Source organism: Gymnoscopelus microlampas (genome assembly GCF_963454915.1).
Source record: "Gymnoscopelus microlampas genome assembly, chromosome: 19".
NCBI classification, from domain to species: Eukaryota; Metazoa; Chordata; class Actinopteri; order Myctophiformes; family Myctophidae; genus Gymnoscopelus; species Gymnoscopelus microlampas.
The window spans coordinates 29,627,053-29,646,478 of NC_139956.1; the positions used below are offsets into that span (position 1 = coordinate 29,627,053).

Genomic DNA, 19,426 nt, shown 5'->3' on the forward strand with positions numbered 1-19,426 from the left:
TTTAGAACTGACTTATTGCACCAAACGAGTGTCAGGGAGCAGTTTCAATATTTAATTTCAAATTTACTTACTTACTTAAAAGTACTGGAATCAAAATATACTTAAAGTACCAAAAGTAGAAAGTAGTCATTATGCAGATTGTCCCATTTCACAAATTTTCAAATGTATAAAATGTATACAAATCTTTCGAAAATAGCAGATCTACAAGCTCACAATGCGTTGCATCTGCAAAGTAACTAGTAACTAATGTTTTAAAAATAATTGTAGTGGAGTAAAAGTAATAATATTTGCCTCTTGAGATGTAGGGGAGTAAAAGTAAAAGTACTGAAAATTGGAAATACTCGAGTAAAGTAAAAAAAACACCGTACACACACAGTACAGAACTTGAGTGAATGTACTTAGTTACTTTCCACCACTGCCTAACCCTAACCCCACACTAAGCTAACGTTTGTCAGACTATTGGGATACATCTCTGAATAATGGGAGGTCTGAATTATGAGCGGACATCGCAGTGCCCAAGCATAGCGCTTCAGCACTCCCGACGACCGGCGTTAACCGCTTGAACCACAGCATCGGTGACCTGAAAATAGCAGATCGACAAGCCCACAACGCGTCACGCTGTGACACGTTGTGAGCTTGTCCATCGGCTATTTTCAGTGAAGATTTTTAATGGAGAGCGAAAACAGAAAAGACCCTAGTAAAGAGCCCTGCACGGAGTCCACTCAACCACATAGGGTTTAAGTGGGTAAAGGCGCAGCGCCCTGGGCACTTCAAGCTGGAAACAGTTCAACTTTTCGAGGAGAAGCTGCTCTTTTGTAACCTGACTCAGCCAGATTGAGGCGGCATTGACACAGGTTCACAATACAGCATCCATCTGGGCTCGCTCAGAGAGTAAGGCTACTCCGCACCGCTGCGTGTGTGAACCAATCAGCGGCTGCTAGGGGCGGGATCTTGGCGAGACCGGATGTGACGTCACCGTGAAGCGCTTATTGCGTTGTAGTTCTTTCACAATTCATCATGGTTGAATAGTATACAAAAGAGCTACTGCTGGCACAGGCACTATATACGTCATGCCCCATTTAGACCTGAGGCCGATTCTAAAACGCCTTCTAAATCCTGACCTATAGTTTTCTGAAAAACTTCAAATATGTATTCAAAAGTTACAGTCGCTATATTCTGTACATAGCAACAACAACCCCAAAAGGGGTTCCCAGATTTAAAGGTAAAGTTACGTATAGGGGTTCCCGGTTTAAATGGGTTACGACAACCATGTGAAGTCTTACGTTTACATTGCTACAGCTAAGTTATTTGTGCTAATAACATAATGGTAGATCAGGACATTCGAGCACAGCAATGGTTTAACGTTGTGGGTGTTACTAAACGCTGCATGCGACAATGATATCCGAAAATGATATCCAAAAGCGCCCCCTCCGCTCATAAAACGTTTTCTGTGGACACGGTCGCATATGTGAGCATACAATTGCATCATATTTACTCCCCCCCACGACCACCTCTGTAATTGTGTCCCCTCAGAAATGTGGGTTGCAAGACATCCCTGACTACAGTACATGATTAGACTTCTATCAGATTAGGCCAACGTTGTTCTCTGGATATTTGCTGACAAAAAAGTTATGACCAAACTGTATTATAAGATATAAAACTAGCTCCATGGGCTTTGGGATTAGGTGTGATCTTCTTGTGTACAATGACCATGATATTGTGAATCATACTGACAGAATCAGAGTTTCGGTCAGAGAGGAATGATGAAACCAGTAACATATCAAAATGAGTTTGATGCCACTGTCAGGTGCCACTGTATGGGAGGAGTTGAGGACATGTAGAAAGATATTTAATGATGCTGATCAGGCAAGTGAAACAGAAAGAGAAAATGGCCCTCCACATGCTGCTGTGCGGATTATCTCTGATACTCATCCTGGAGTTCAATGGTGAGAAAAGCTTTTTGTTTGCATTGGTTTTTACATTTGGCTACAATTGATTAGCCTATTATTTTATTTTTTTCCTGCATATTTCTATTTTTTATTTCTATATCTATATATAATAATGATATAATATATATGGTAATGATTAATATAGTGTTTATGGGGTCTCTCAACTTCTTTAATGAACAGAAAATACATTTTCACCTTGGTATACCATCCAATCAGAAGGAGAGGGAACTCCACAAAAAAATGTAAAGCTATTTAACACTTATTTTAACAAAATAAAATTGCTTTTAATGAGGAACTTAAATGTACTATACTATTGCCTTAAAGAGGGGTTCTAAACCATTTGTAACTGTGCCCACCTTGGTATGTGTCAAGATGGTCAGGGCCCACATACCAAAATAAATGTAATATGTGTTTATAAAATAAATATAGGGGCATTGTTCTGCTTGCTCTCAATCCTTTTTTCTGATGAGGTGTATGCATATTATAATGTAGATTGAATGTTAGCTGTTTTATGAGTGTTTCCATCGCATTGGGAAGTGGGCCCACGGTCTGCTGACCAGCACAGTGCAAATCACCCTGGGGAACTTGTAAATAATAGTTTGGTTGATTGATTTTATTAAAAGAAAGAGCACGATAGTACTTCCAACCACGTACACAAAGACATCAGAGAGGATAAAAACACAAGAAAGCCCTGAGGCTTATTGGCATGTACAGTATTTGTGCGCATTAAAAGCAACATTTGATTAAGCTATGACAGTCATTTGTCTGCGAAATTTAAATGTTTAAAACAAAAGGCAAATGTCTCAATGAAGAAATCTATCTAGATATTTGAAATAATTGTTTAAACTATTTGGGCTGTGTGGCATTTTCTCGTAATCTTATTTAGATTAGGACACAGGACGCTCTGACACTCGCTTGCTGGTGTGACAATAACAAGTGGGTTTCTTTCCGCATGCCATTCAACCACATACAGATTTGAGTTGAAATTATTCAAATTATTCAAATTCTTTCTTTTGTCATTGCCTCATAAGCTTAGAGATGGTATAACCAGTTTGTCTGAATGTTTGACACTAGTTTGAAATCTGCCATCACGTGCAATATAAAGAGTCAGATTACAATACTGATTTAGATTGATTAGGTGTACTTCTCTCACTCACATTCTCTGTGAAAGTGCTGCCTGTGAAGGTCCCCGTTTCAAACTTTGGCTCATCCAGGCTTGATTGTCTCTCTGCCGTTGCAGAGATCAATTAAGAGCTCCGGCCTCCCCCCACACACAGGGATGAATGTCAACATAAACAGTGGAACAAAACCAAAATACAGCCAGAGGGATGTGTCTTTCTGCAGGGAAACACACCAGCACAATAATATAGTGGCTGATAGAGGGAAATGAGGGCTAAAACATTAATATACATATATATAAAAATAGGCTAAAAGTTACATACTGTATTTGACCTTTAAGTAATTCAAGAGCCTATAAGCGTAAAGTGCAATGCTAAACCTTTGCTTGGTCATATTTCTTCTCACTAAATCAATGTATTGAATGCTAACATGGTGTGTGCTGGTCAGTAGAGTGCTCCATTTTGAGTCAAAAGGTCCTGGCTTTGATACCAGCCTAGGCACTACCAACTCAGTGTATGAGTAGTTTCAATATGAAACACTTTACATACTGTACGTCCAGACCAGTCCTCAAATTCAAAGCTTTAATTTTAGTATTGTCTTTTGTATACTTTATGGTCTAGTCTAGTTATGGTCCAGATATTTTATGTTTAATATTTCATTTAATTCAAATTTTCTTTCAAACAAAATAACGCATAGAATGTAACTTCATAGTATGCACTTTGTTTACATAACAAACAAAGCATGTTTTTTTTTGGTACCATTTCCCACTATACCAGCAGTCATTAGCCACTGGAGTAGTGTGGTGGTGTTTACCTGCAGAAACACATTGCCATGTATTTTGGTGTTTGTTTTGGTATACAGGGTCATTTACAGGCTATCGAAACAAACAGTGAAAACACCAAAATACAGCGCAAGAGGGCAATGTGTTTCTGCAGGTAAACACCACCACACTTCTCCGGTGTTCACTCTCCATTCCGACATCTCACCACTCCGACTAGTGGCTTCCGCGTGCGGTTAGGGTTAGGGTTAGGGTTAGGTATAGGGTTCGTCAACGTCGGAAAGGCGACATGTCGGAAAGGAGAAATGCACCCCACTTCTCCAGTGGCTGATGACTGCTGGTATAGAGGGAAATTATGTGTAAAAAAAACAATGTATTGTTTTGTTAAACACAGGGCACATACAACAATGAAGAAATAGGCAACAAAGTGCAGACATGTACACAAATTTGCTCCTGACAACAGCCTCACCTAATGTCTTCCTTTGTTTTGAATTTCAGGCTCCAATGCACAACTGTCTGGTAAGCATTCTGCTGTATATTGAAAACAGCCTGTTTTATACTGAAAAAGACAACCATCTGAAATATCTTAGGTGTATTAAATCTAGAATAGTCCAGCCGATCTCACATGATTTACATTATAGCGCTAACACAACCTCACATGTGTTTCATTAGAGTGCGGTAAGGACGCTTGGAACAACAAAATCGTTGGAGGTCAGGATGCCAGACATGGGAGCTGGCCTTGGCAGGCCAGTGTACACAACAGTTTTGGCCATCTCTGTGGAGGTTCTCTCATCAACAAAGAATGGGTGCTGACCGCTGCTCACTGCTTTACAACGTGAGAAATCAATGTCAAGGCCGACTTAGGCAGTATCTTTCTATTAATTCACGGAACCTCTATGTGTTTTGTGTGTGCGTGCGTCTGTCTGTCTTTTTGTCTGTCCTTTTGTCTGACTTTCTGTCTAACTTTCTGTATTTCTGTCCCGGAGAGTGTACAACCAAACAGTCTGAAACTTGTCTGATCAAATTCATATCAAATATCTATTCTAAATATTGAATGAAGCCACATAAAAACTATCTGGGGTGCACAGAAAAGCCAGAGTAGATGTTAAAAAGGCCCTAGAAGTGTTTTAAAGTGAAATACCCCTGTATAATATATATCACAGGAGGACGATTCATGCACACAACCAGAATGAACAGTGAACACTGATTTGTGTGGCTATAGATTACATTTAGAAACTGCACACAAGAACATACTATTGATAGCTAAAGATTGAATGGGGAGGGCATGGCCTTCTATCTAGTTTTGTTCCTTACAAATTACACACACACACACACACACACACACACACACACACACACACACACACACACACACACACAGTGAGACACAGTGAGACACAGAGAGAGAGAGAGCATTTGAATCAAGAATGTATTAATGATCTGTTTTACCATGATCAGAATCCACTCTCTTTCAGATACGTTTTGTCCCACTTGATCATTTATTTGGGTCGCCAGAGCCAAGAAGGAACGAACCCCGATGAGGTGAACAGGACCGTCACACAGGTCATCCTCCATCCCAGCTACGCTCAGGCAGCGGCGTTTGACAGCGACATCGCCCTACTGAAGCTCTCCAGCCCTGTCACCTTCACTCGCTACATTCGCCCAGTCTGTCTGGCAGCATGGGACAGCACCCTCTACGCTGGAACCAACAAAAACTGGGTGACCGGCTGGGGAGATATCAATGTTTCAGGTGAGCTGCAGAGATCTAGAACACTGTTTTCCAAACGGGTCAGGTACCATCTTTGGGTCCCGGACCTATTTTTATGGGTTGCGAGTAAATATCTCCTTTTTTCCATTTCCCTACATTTAAAAATATGTTTTCATCGATTTAAAACAATTCCAACATTTTTCAAAAGTATTTCATAAATAAAATGAAAAACGGTTAATCATTTCTATATATGACATTTCACAACGCGGCGCAAAGCGACGCGTTGTGAGTAGATCTGCTATTTTCACTAGTTTTGGGTCGCGGGCAAACATCTAAATTCTCTTTTGGGTCTTGAGCTATAAAGTTTGGGAACTTGCTGTGCCCATTGCATAATTTGTGCATGTATGCCGGTTTCTTCACCACTACACAACAGTGATTAAGACCTTTCTGGACAAGACTTGCCCAGTGTTGTTTTACTGAGTGAATAAAATAAAGGTATAACAACATATCCATCTTTGTCAAGTGTCAAGTCACAATACCATAATCACGGTTTGGTTTCTCAACACAGTTTTCCTTACTATCGCATTTAATTAATGTACAAAATTAGCCTACATCACATTTTCTTCTGTTCCAGCCAAATACAAATGACCAAAAATTCAAATGCATGTATTTAAAACACTGCCCATGTCTGCTCAGCACTCACACGTAATGTTGCTATATGTTCCGCACTTACTGAATATATAAAACCAGAATTAGTTGCAGGTGCGGATTTATAAGGCTAGTGAAAAGAATGCGCCTGCTTATTTCTGTCATTGCATGTAGGCTACACAGTTTCATACAATATGTGTTTCCATAAATAAGTAACTTGCATATATTGCCTCTTGTTTCAATTCTTGTTGCAAATGTGAAGTACTCCCTCTTGTGGTCCAAATGTTAATTGTGAGCATCAGAGAAATGGCTTAGAATTTCAAGTCAGGCCAGATTCAACATTTCATCATTCAGGTGAATGAGGAAAGTTAATCATTTGTTAAGTTTAACATATAGCCTACAGAAATCGAATTATTATGCATGACCTGATTGATAAATAGAAAAGATAAATAAAATTCAGATAACAGGACAACAATATATATCAAACGTATTTAGCCTACTTTTCAAATTTATGTAAGAATGCAAGTATAAAGACAGTAACATTTATATACATTGTGGGTGGTTAGTGATTAATAATAAAAAACACATTTAATCACCCCCAGAGGTTCATGTTTTTTTTTGTTGCTTTTTGTCTCAAAAGCCATGGCCGAGACTATGTTTTGCACCCTATCCGTCCGTCCGTCCGTGTGTCCGTCCGTACATTTGCATTTCCCAGTAGGCCGAGGAAGAAATGGCACTTGAAAATGTTCTAATCAGCCTCATGGTGGCGCTATAACAGGCCAATTCGTGTTTAAACCTATAATTGCACCGATCTGTGTAAAACTTTGTATGTGCACTCCCTAAAGGCCAAGGAAAAACCTTTGCTCTGCATTTTTCACATCTGCCTTTTATAGCGCCACCAGGATTACGGAAATCGATACACGTGATATCTAGTCATGTGATCAAGAACGATCTGTTTGATTTTTCATATTCTATCCAGATTGGCTAAGCTTCACATCTAAAGTTTGCACGAGTGACCCGTTTTGAACAAATTGCTGCAAATCATGAATGCAGCATCCGATTGCGGTGAAATGTTGCACGCACATTCACACTTTGTTGAGGAACAAATGCCACCATTTTAACATTGCCCTAATACAGCGCCACCAGGAGGCCAATTTCTGCAAAACACATTTTTTTATATTGCTCCTACAAATTTTGTGCAAACATCACGTAAATCGGTACACATTATCTCTACAGTCAAGTGATCAAGACGGATACGTTTTTCATATTCCATCCTGATAGGCGAATTCCGAACATTGCTGGCCCACAATAACCTAACTGACCTGGCGGAGACCGGTGCTCAGAGGAGCACTTTTTCTAGTTACCCCTTTTTCCTCCCGGCATACACAGCTGCAGCTGATTGCAACTCAAAGATGCAACCAATTACACTAAATAAACACAAACAGGCGCCACTTAAAGACATGCACACACACACACACACACACACACACACACACACACACACACACACACACACACACACACACACACACACACACACACACACACACACACACACACACACACACACACACACACACACACACACACACACACACACACAGCAGTCAGCACACTCATCAAATACAGTTGTACCACCTGAATACCAGCCCCCATGCATCAAATAGAGTAGTAACGTCTGAATACCAGCGCCCACACAGCAAATAGAGTAGTACCGCCTGAATACCAGCGCCCACACATCACATAGAGTAGTACCGCCTGAGTGAATACCAGCGCCCACACATCACACAGAGTAGTACCGCCTGAGTGAATACCAGCGCCCACACATCACATAGAGTAGTACCGCCTGAAAACCTACGCCCACATAGCAAATAAAGTAGCACCCTCTGAATACCAGCGCCCACAAATCAAATAGAGTAGTACCGCCTGAAAACCAGCACCCACACATCAAATAGTGTAGTATAACGCCTGAAAACCAGCATGGTTAGGAACATTACTTTATGCTAAATCCATGCTAATTTATTCTGTTTTTATATGTTCCATTAGTTCCCCTACCCTCTCCCCAGACCCTCCAGGAAGTTGAGGTGCCTATCGTCGGGAATAAACAGTGCGGCTGCTTCTATAACCAACTGTACACCATCACACAGAACATGATTTGTGCTGGTCTCCAAGCTGGAGGACAGGACTCATGTCAGGTGACAAATTGTACTCTTCCTCTGTGTGTATAGCTCTATCATTCTCTGAAGTCTCTAACTCCCCGTCGAATCATCAATCAAATGTAACTCATTCCTAACTCTTCATATCACGGTAATGTCTCAATGAAGCCTTCATACAGTGCATTTTAATTTTAGGCTTTGTAAATATCAAGGGACAAGGAGTATTTCAGTGCCTGTGACCTGAAGCAGAGATCTCAAAAGAATAAACTTCCTTAAAAATACATAAATCTCTCATTTCCTCAGGGAGACTCTGGTGGGCCGATGGTGAGGCACCATCTCAAATATGGGACCAATACCAGTGCCAATTACTGGGTCCAGTCTGGGGTGGTGAGCTTCGGTGAGGGCTGTGCTCTGCCCAACTTCCCAGGAGTCTATGCTCGTGTGTCACGCTTCCAGAGCTGGATCAACAGTCACATCACCACTGACCCACCAGGGTTCGTCACGATTACCTCCACCGGCAACGACACTGACGAGGGTTTTGTGTGTCCTTCACGACCATCGCCACTGTTTACCACACCGGCACCACTATGTGAGAGTCTGTTTTGTGGTGGCCCAAGTGTAATCCATTTCTCCTACTTCACTCATTTCCTCACTCTTGTGCTCGTTCTCTACACCATGGCTTAGGGCTACACAATTAATCAGAAAGATCTATGTGTGTTTCATAATCACAGAATTGTGAGACTGCACATATTTCAAAAGTATTATTTGGTCAGCTTTTGCATCATGCTTTATTCTCTTCACTGTTATATAAGGGTTAATAAGCAGAACATTGTACAAACCAATTGGCACGTGTTCGGGGGATTGAAGCCGGGCGGTGAGGGTGATACTTGTCACCGCACGTACTCCTACGGGCTGGGCCAGCACCTGTCAGCGGGGAGTGTTGGGCGGGAGGAGTAGGATGAACGCTCTATGTCGTCCCGGTGGGGGCTCCTCACTGGCAGGTGAGCCAGTGGGACACAACAGCAGTGACAACACACAGAAATGTGCGTGGGGCGGAAGTCTAACACTAACCCTAACTAGGTGTTACGGCCCTAGCCGTATGGTTATATTATGTGTGGTTATTTTGGTTATATGTCTGTGCTATGTGTGGCTTGTGTTATATTGTTGTTTTTCTGTGTTCCATATAAGGTCATGAGTGGTGGTGGAAGCTGTGAGTCTGAGTCTGGGTGTGGTGCTGGTATGAGTGAGTGAGTGATTGCCTTCCAGCTGTCCAGATTGACAGGTCCAGCCTCTGGCCCTGTTCTCCTGCTCCCATTCGTCGCCCCTTTGTCTCCGCCCTAGCCAGGGCTGGCTGTTCTCTGAAGCTCACCTACAAAAGCTCATTCTGCTCTGTCTGTCATGGGGACTTGTTGCTCTCACTTGAAAGAGCTGCAGAGATTCAATCCCTCTGTCTCCCCGAACCCATGTAGCCTGGTCTGATCTGTTCTGTTTTGTTTTGTTTCTGTTTCTTTGCCTTCTGTTTGTTCATTTGTCCATCAGTGACTTTTGATCCAATCAGTTATTTTGTTTGTTCTTCAGCTACTTTTGTTTGCCCTTCAGTTATACTTTTCAGTTTCTTAGTTTAATCTATAATTTGATTATAGTTAAACTTGTTGCTTTTTGTCCAGTATTATTTTGAGTTAAGCATTATCTTGTAACTATTTGTCCACTTCCATTATTTCTTGTATTTAGTTATTCACTCGCCTTGTAGGGGTGTTTGGTCTTTTTGTTGGTTAAACCACTTTGTTTTTGTATATTCTTTAGTTAGGTAAGTAAGTTCAGTAAATGTATATTTTTCTTTTGTTAGGTTTAGGTTAGGGGTAATTTTCTTTATTAGGCAGCCTTTTTACGAATGTAAACCGGCACCCTGAAGTTCTTTGGCACTGGTGAAAAAAAGACAAAAAGAGTTTGAAATCTCTGCATAAAAAAAGGAAATAAAAACAATTCATTTTTGAAAGCGACTTTGTCCTCCATTATTATGTCACCTCCCCTACCCTAGACAGGGGGTCGTAACATAATTTGGGGGCTCGTCCGTTCCAAATTATAAAAAAAATATCGATCCAAATTATAACATAATTTGGGGACTCGGCTTGGTTCAAAAGTTTACCCCTGAAACTTATTCCTTTTTTGAGGATTATTTGAATTTGGTTTAATTCGTTCGGTTAACAGGTTGCATGGGTTTGGTTAGGTCCTTCTGGGTTTCGTTCGATCTGGTGAGTAGTCAAAACTTTGCTCCAGTTGTCTGTTTTGGTTGGCAGGTTAGGTAGAGTATTTGATTAATTGTAATGTCCGCGGTAGAACCAGATGAGGTTGCATTAACTTTCCCAACTTCACCCACTCTAGACAAATTAGATAAATGCACTAAAATTGAGTTAAATTTGATTGCTAAAGTCTTCAAAATTTCTGTCCCATCGGGTGCCAATAAGGCCGAACTAAGGTCTCATATAGAGGGAAAACTTACTGAAAAAGGGATCATAGAGCGTGTAAGCATCGGGCTGGCGGAGAATATGGCTGGGCGTTCGGGTGAGAATGTGGAGGCGACTGCTGACACAGGCTCCCCTGCGCTCACTGAGCTTGAGGAAGGAGAGGCTAGTGTCTCACCTCAGGACTCAGAGATAGATCCGCTTATAGCTCGTACCAATGCTGGGGGGGACTCACATAGTCTAGGGCTGGCCCTCCGCCTCCGAGAGGTGGAACTCGCAACAAAAACCAAGGAGGTTGAGCTGATGCAACTCCGCATCAGGGCCGCAGAGCTCGACAGGTCACCTGCCCCCCAGCCCAGGATTTCGGGATGCTCTCAGGATTTCAACATCAGTAAGCATATTCCTTTGGTACCGCACTTTAAAGAGACAGAACTCGATTCGTACTTTGACACTTTTGAACGCATTGCAACCACGGTGAAGTGGCCAAAGAACATGTGGAGTTTATTACTGCAGTGCAAATTAGTGGGAAAAGCTCGGGATGTGTGTGCAGCCTTAACTGTTGAGGAGAGCCGCAAATATGAGGTGGTAAAAGAAACCATACTAAGGGCATATGAGTTAGTGCCGGAGGCGTACCGCCAAAGGTTCAGGTCCTGTGAGAAAACTGCCAACCAGACTTATGTAGAATTTTCCAGGGAGAAAAGTGTCTTATTTGACAAATGGTGCACTGCAAACAAGGTATTGACTATTCACCAGCTTCGTGATTTGGTATTATTAGAGGAATTTAAATCCTGTCTACCTGAGCGTATAGTTGTCTACTTAAACGAGCAGAAAGTGGATAATGTGGTTAAAGCTGCGGTGTGTGCCGATGAGTTCATTTTGACACACCGATCTGTGTTTTCTGCTCCCTCTGCACGCCGCAATCCCATGGGCGGCAGAGTGGGGGGGAATCAAAAGTTTTCTGTGTCAAAAAGCCCGCCTCGTTCTGGTTCTAATGGTGTCTCTGGTTCAGAGACTCGTGATTGCTTCTATTGTCATGAAAAGGGTCACCTCATTTCGGCATGTCCCACTCTACAACGAAAAGAAACTCAGAGTCCAAAAAAATCAAAAGCAGTTGGGTTCATTCGGTCCATTCCTCCTCCACTTTCCTCTGACACAGGGGCGCCTGTGTCGGATGAAATGGAGGAATGTTTTGGACCCTTCCTTTTGAAAGGTTCAGTGTCCCTGTCAGGTCAGGATAAAGATCAGGTACCGATCACAATCCTGCGTGATACGGGAGCGTCACAATCTCTCATGTTATATGATGTGTTGCCTTTCTCGAATAATTCCTTTTGTGGATCTGATGCTCTATTGTTGGGGGTGGAGATGAATTCATTACGCGCTCCGTTGCACTCTGTGTTTTTGCGTTCGCCCCTGGTCTCCGGTTTTGTGCAGGTGGGTACTCGCGCTCAGTTACCAGTCGGCGGCGTTTCGTTAATTCTCGGCAATGACTTGGCAGGGGAGAAAGTTTTCCCAACGCCGGAAATTGTCGAGAATCCTGTGATCGATTTGGATCAGTCTATGGGCACCTCGGTATTGTTCCCTGCCTGCGCTGTGACCCGTGCACAGGCAAGGAAGGGCTGTGATGAGAACATTAGTTTGAAGGACACTTTTATGTGTTCTGAGCAACCAGTGAATCTTCCTGCCGCCATGGTTAAGCAGAAGATGGTTGATGTGATGCCAATAAAGACTGAATTTGTGTTTGATGTCGATAAAGACACGTTCGTTTCGGCACAGCAAAATGACCCATCCCTCGCTGTTTGCTGGGGGGCCGCTCATGCGCAGGATGCGCAGAGTGCGTACAGTGTAGTGGATGGCATTTTGTTGCGCAATTGGTTCCCGCCCGGCGCTGGCAACCTCGGGTGGAACTCCGTTCAGCAGGTTGTTGTACCTGAACCTTTTCGTTCTCAAGTCCTTAGTCTCGCACATGACAATTTGGCTGGTCATTTAGGTATTCGTAAAACGTATCACCGCATTTTGCGTTATTTTTATTGGCCAGGGCTTAAATCTGATGTGTCAAATTTTTGCCGTTCGTGTCATGTTTGCCAAATGATGGGGAAGCCTAACCAGGTTATTCCTCCTGCTCCTTTATTACCTATTCCGGTGATGGGAGAGCCCTTTGAACATATCATTATTGACTGTGTTGGCCCACTTCCCAAAACGAAGTCAGGTCATCAGTATTTGTTGACTTTAATGTGTGCTGCCACTCGGTATCCGGAGGCGATTCCATTGCGCACATTAAAGGCCAAAACTGTAATAAAAGCTCTGGTTAATTTTTTCTCTATTTTTGGTTTACCCAAGTCCATTCAATCGGACAGGGGAACAAATTTCACCTCTAAAGTTTTCGCGCAGGTTGTCGCGTCCTTGTCCATTAAACACATACAGTCTAGTGCTTATCATCCTGAATCTCAGGGCGCTCTTGAGCGGTTCCATCAAACGCTCAAGTCAATGATGAAAAAGTACTGTTCTGAGACGGGCAAGTCGTGGGATGAGGGGTTACCTTTTCTGCTCATGGCCGTGCGGGAAAGTGTACAAGAGTCACTTGGTTTTAGCCCTTCTGAGCTGGTGTTCGGGCACAGTGTGCGTGGTCCTCTCCGGGTGCTCCGTGATCGCTTGCTATTGAAATCCACTGTTCCATCCTCAAATGTGTTGGATTATGTAGCTGAATTCAGAGACCGCCTGCACAATGCCTGTAACCTCGCACGCAGCGCATTGACTGCGTCCCAGGGGAAAATGAAAAAACATTTTGATCGCAAATCGGTGACACGCCAGTTTAATGTGGGTGATAGGGTGCTAATGTTGCTCCCGTTTCTCACTTCGGCCCTTCAGGCTAAATTCTGTGGCCCATATGTCATAGGAAAAAAACTTAGTGATACTGATTATGTAGTTGCGACCCCAGACCGCCGGAGTAAAACCAGAGTGTGCCATGTTAATATGCTCAAACCCTATTTTGATCGTTCTGAGAGTGTTGCGCCTTCAGTTCTACCCACCCCGGTAGCCTCAGTAGTGTCCGTCGTGCCTTCTCTATATTCCCCAGAGAGTGATGGCTTGCGTTCAAAGAGCTCGGCTGGCTCTCGGATGCAAAATTCTGAAATTCTGAAAAATCTGCCTGATTATTTGCAGCACTTGGATTCTGTGGCTCAAGCAGACGTAGTTAGTTTGATTGAAAATAACCCCATTTTATTTTCAGACATACCTTCCCGCACTACTGTCCTATCACATGATGTGGAAGTAGGTGTGAATCCTCCCATTAAACAACATGCTTATCGGGTAAATCCTACTAAACGCTCATTGTTTAAGAAGGAGGTTGATTATTTGCTAGATAATGGCCTTGCCATTCCCAGCTCTAGCGCATGGAGTTCGCCTTGTCTGCTCGTGCCAAAATCTGACGGCAGTCAACGCTTCTGCACAGATTACAGAAAGGTAAATAATGTTACCAAACCTGATTCGTATCCTCTGCCTCGCATGGAGGACTGTGTAGACCGTGTTGGTGCTGCTAAATTTGTTACAAAACTTGATTTACTTAAAGGGTACTGGCAGGTCCCTTTAACTGCTCGTGCTTCAGATATCTCTGCCTTTGTTACCCCCGATGGTCTCTATCAGTATACTGTGATGCCATTCGGACTCCGTAATGCACCTGCTACGTTCCAACGGCTTATGCACAATGTGTTAGCTGGGGTGGAAAATTGTGAGGTGTACCTCGATGATGTTGTTGCTTTTTCTGATACGTGGCCTGAGCACATGCACACTCTTGGTTTAATCTTCGGCAGGTTGGCGGGCGCTAATCTGACTCTAAATTTGTCAAAGTGTGAATTTGGTCGTGCCACCGTTACGTATCTGGGAAAAGAGGTAGGTCAGGGTCAAGTTCGGGCCATTGATGCCAAGGTCAAGGCCATAGTGGACTACCCTGTACCTACGTCACGCCGTAGTCTCCGCCGTTTTCTAGGAATGTCGAGCTACTATCGTGCCTTCTGTAAAAATTTCGCTGATGTAGTTGCTCCCCTTACCAGTTTGACCAGTGTGAAAAAGCCTTATGTTTGGTCGCCTGCTTGCCAGCATGCTTTTGAGTCCTGTAAGGCTCTTCTTTGCAGCACTCCTGTTCTGGCTGCCCCAAACTTCAAAATGCCTTTTAAGTTGGAGGTGGATGCGAGTGGAAGTGGAGCCGGAGCAGTACTGCTGCAGGAGGATGACGTAGGTATTGACCATCCAAACTGTTTTCTCAAAGAAATTTAATGCACCTCAGAGTAATTACAGTACTATTGAGAAAGAGGCTCTCTCTTTATTGCTTGCTCTGCAATTTTTTGAGGTTTACGTGGGATCTAGCCCATTGCCTGTAGTTGTTTATACTGATCATAACCCTTTGGTTTTTCTGAGACAGATGAAAAATTCGAATCAAAGGCTCATGCGATGGTCATTACTGGTACAGGATTTCAACTTAGAGATTCGTCACAAGAAAGGAGTTGATAATGTCTTGGCAGATGCCCTTTCTCGTGTTTATGCCCCAGCTTAAGAAACTTCTTTTTGGGGGGGGAGGTTTTCTTTAAGGGGGGGGGTGTTACGGCCCTAGCCGTATGGTTATATTATGTGTGGTTATTTTGGTTATATGTCTGTGCTATGTGTGGCTTGTGTTATATTGTTGTTTTTCTGTGTTCCATATAAGGTCATGAGTGGTGGTGGAAGCTGTGAGTCTGAGTCTGGGTGTGGTGCTGGTATGAGTGAGTGAGTGATTGCCTTCCAGCTGTCCAGATTGACAGGTCCAGCCTCTGGCCCTGTTCTCCTGCTCCCATTCGTCGCCCCTTTGTCTCCGCCCTAGCCAGGGCTGGCTGTTCTCTGAAGCTCACCTACAAAAGCTCATTCTGCTCTGTCTGTCATGGGGACTGGTTGCTCTCACTTGAAAGAGCTGCAGAGATTCAATCCCTCTGTCTCCCCGAACCCATGTAGCCTGGTCTGATCTGTTCTGTTTTGTTTTGTTTCTGTTTCTTTGCCTTCTGTTTGTTCATTTGTCCATCAGTGACTTTTGATCCAATCAGTTATTTTGTTTGTTCTTCAGCTACTTTTGTTTGCCCTTCAGTTATACTTTTCAGTTTCTTAGTTTAATCTATAATTTGATTATAGTTAAACTTGTTGCTTTTTGTCCAGTATTATTTTGAGTTAAGCATTATCTTGTAACTATTTGTCCACTTCCATTATTTCTTGTATTTAGTTATTCACTCGCCTTGTAGGGGTGTTTGGTCTTTTTGTTGGTTAAACCACTTTGTTTTTGTATATTCTTTAGTTAGGTAAGTAAGTTCAGTAAATGTATATTTTTCTTTTGTTAGGTTTAGGTTAGGGGTAATTTTCTTTATTAGGCAGCCTTTTTACGAATGTAAACCGGCACCCTGAAGTTCTTTGGCACTGGTGAAAAAAAGACAAAAAGAGTTTGAAATCTCTGCATAAAAAAAGGAAATAAAAACAATTCATTTTTGAAAGCGACTTTGTCCTCCATTATTATGTCACCTCCCCTACCCTAGACAGGGGGTCGTAACACTAGGCCTGTCACAATTATTACATAATCGTCTAATGGCAATTATTTGAGATAACCGCAATTATTTTTGCATAATCGTTTCCATGTTGAGAAATGTTCACACATTTTTAGATATAAAAAATGGCAGAAATAGCAGATCTACAAGCTTGTAGATCAGCTATTTCTGCTATGTTTTACATGTATAAAATTATTAAATGTGAATCATTTCTTTGTATATTTAAGTTATTTGCATATCTACCCTGTGCAATTTTTGATTTACAAAGCCTAAAGGGCAAACAGAACATAATGTTCCAATAATGTTCAATGCCTAACACACAATTAAATCGTTTATCGCAATTATCTGAGTGACAAATTGTATGGCAAATGTGTTCATTTGTATGTTGTATACTTCCAAAGATTTGCTATGCTATTGTTTCCATTTTTCAGTTTGGGTACGATTTGTGTAACATAGGGTTAAAAATGAACCCCATGGGACATTATTTTAGTCTGGTACGTGGCAAAATATTAAAATACACACTTCAAGGATTAAGAAAATGCAGTTGGTGAGAAAAAGTATTTAGTAAAAGCAGAAATATGTGAACATTTTAAGCTCCATTTATTTTGTGCTGTTGTCCTGTAATAGAGTCAAGTTGTGCTTGAATCTTAATAATAACCACTTTAATGAATTTCTTGGGTCCAAATTGTTTGGGTTCAGGATATGTACAATAATGGGTTAGAAAATAACCCTATGGGACATGATTTCAGCCACCTGGCAGAATCTTATAATACACACTTCAAGGAATAAGAAAAAACAGGTGGCGGAAAAAAATCCACCCTATGCACGTGGACCCCACTTTCCATCTAGACTAAATGTAATGAACTGTGCTGGTAAAGAGACAGTACCAATAACACATTATACACAATAGTATTGGCAGTTCACTCTTCCTGTTTTACAGTACACCTTAAATTCTTTCTTTTGTTATTGCCTACAATAGAAATAGGCGTACGTAGGCTTAGGATGCATCTTAAGATGCCAAAATCTTAAAGGGATATTTCACTTGGGGTCATTTCATCGTCTACTCAGGCTTTTGTGAGCCCCCAGACAGTTTTTAAGTTGCTTGATTCAGTATTTAGATATTTGATATGTCCGGGGTGCTCCCAAAAGCCTGAGTAGACGATAAAATTATAATAAAAAAAAAAGTGAAATACCCCTTTAAGTGAATTTTCTAATAATGTTAAGGGTCCATATAACTATGCTTTAGACTGTATTCTATTTTAATTACTATTTTAATTTACTCTTACTACATGATCAATGGATAATAAACCTGTTAAAATAAACTGCCTGCAATAAAAGCATAGCTATAAAATTCTAACTATTGAATGGCCCCAATTCTGTGACGGAAATTAATTATTAAATCTGAGATAGCCTTGTGTTATGTCATGATTTATCATTTGTAATAATCCTTAAATATTCTTTAATTTTAATCTAATGTGTTTTACAGAAGACACATAGCAGTAAAATTAAGACAAATTTGACATTTTTATTTTAAAAGAAATGCCGAGTCAGGGTTTGTAATCCTTATATACTAAATTTGGCTTTAGGGAGGACCGGCTGGCAGGTGGGCGGATGGACCTTTGACGTCATTCTGACTCAGCCATGAACACACCACGGCCACGTCTTTGACTGGGAAAGCCATGACCGTGAAAGCTACTTTAATCCATTAAGACCGGGAAAGCATCTGTGTCATTTTAGATTTCTTTGGCTATTCAAAAATAGCAGATATACAAGCTCATAGCGCGGCACCGAGTTCTCAAACTTTTTCATGTGTGAAGGACCCCCAAAATGATATGTATTTGGCCGCCAACCCCATCTCAAAATATTTAGTTCAAGGGACCCCCAGAAGCAAAGATTTGAGTTAAAAATGTTTATTTTTCAAAAAATAGCAGATCTACAAGCTCACTTGGTGCCGCGCTATGAGCTTGTATATCTGCTATTTTTTGAATAGCCAAAGAAATCTTAAAATGACACAGATGCGTTCCAGGTCTGAATGGATTAAGATCATTTGCTAACAGATCACTTATGACTATGATAAAAAACAAACTCCACATGCCTTGGGATTAGGCGTGGAGCCTTAATTGTGATCGTCTCGAGTACCATGACCTTCAGAGTTGTTGAGTGTGTCACAATGTGACAGAAAGGCCATCTCCCTCCAAGATGAACCTATTGTTATTACAGACTGTGGATCAGAGAGGAATGATGTGACTATAGTGTCAAGACAGTTTGATGACAGGTGCCACTGTCAAGGAGGAGTTGGGGAGGAGTACAAAGCGAAGCTAATTAATTTCCATTCATTCAACCTTTATTTAAGATTCTCGAAGAGACCCTCATTTACAATGATGCAGAGATTATCAGCGGTGTAAAGTAACTAAGTACATGTACTCAAGTACTGTACTTAAGTACAATTTTGAGGCATTTTGACTTTACTGGAGTATTTCCAGTTTTTTTTTCTTTTACTTCCACTCCACTACATCTCAGAGGAAAATGTTGTACTTTTACTCCACTACAATTATTTGAAAAATGTAGTTACTAGTTACTTTGCAGATTTTGATTATTATTACAAAATACATACATTAACCACTTCCGCCCTATATACATTTCGGCCATTTGAAAATAGCCGATCTACAAGCTCACAATGCCTCGCATTGTTGTCGATTTTATGCATTTGAAAACTTGAAATGAGACCTTCTGCATAATGAGAACTTTCTACTTTTGGGACTTTAAGTACATTTTGATGTCAACACTTTTGAACTTTTACTCAACTAAATTTTGAATTACGGACTTTTACTTGTAGCAGAGGTTAATAGGGAGATCTTGTATTCCGTCCGGGAGGGGATGGAGGGCCAGTGCAGTGAGAGGAGGATTGATTGATCGATTGATTGAATACTTTGTTAGTCAGAAATGTAAACAGCACGTGGTGCAGTAAGACATTAAAGCTAAAAGGATAACACAAATAAATCCTGGGGACTTGTTTCCATTGTGGTCCTATGTATTCAATTCATCAACATA

The 19,426-nt window shown here is 41.6% G+C and overlaps 1 protein-coding gene across 1 annotated transcript; it reads left to right on the forward strand.

Moving 5' to 3' along the window:
- The first annotated feature begins 1,527 nt into the window (after positions 1-1,527).
- LOC311034854 (serine protease 33-like) lies at positions 1,528-16,515 on the forward strand. Its single transcript, XM_084042878.1, has 7 exons — positions 1,528-1,946; positions 4,345-4,365; positions 4,519-4,681; positions 5,322-5,596; positions 8,249-8,397; positions 8,662-9,438; positions 16,387-16,515. Exons 1-6 carry the CDS (start codon positions 1,853-1,855, stop codon positions 9,040-9,042), a joined length of 1,083 nt encoding a protein of 360 aa, XP_083899004.1. The 5' UTR covers positions 1,528-1,852; the 3' UTR covers positions 9,043-9,438; positions 16,387-16,515.
- Positions 16,516-19,426: the final 2,911 nt, after the last annotated feature.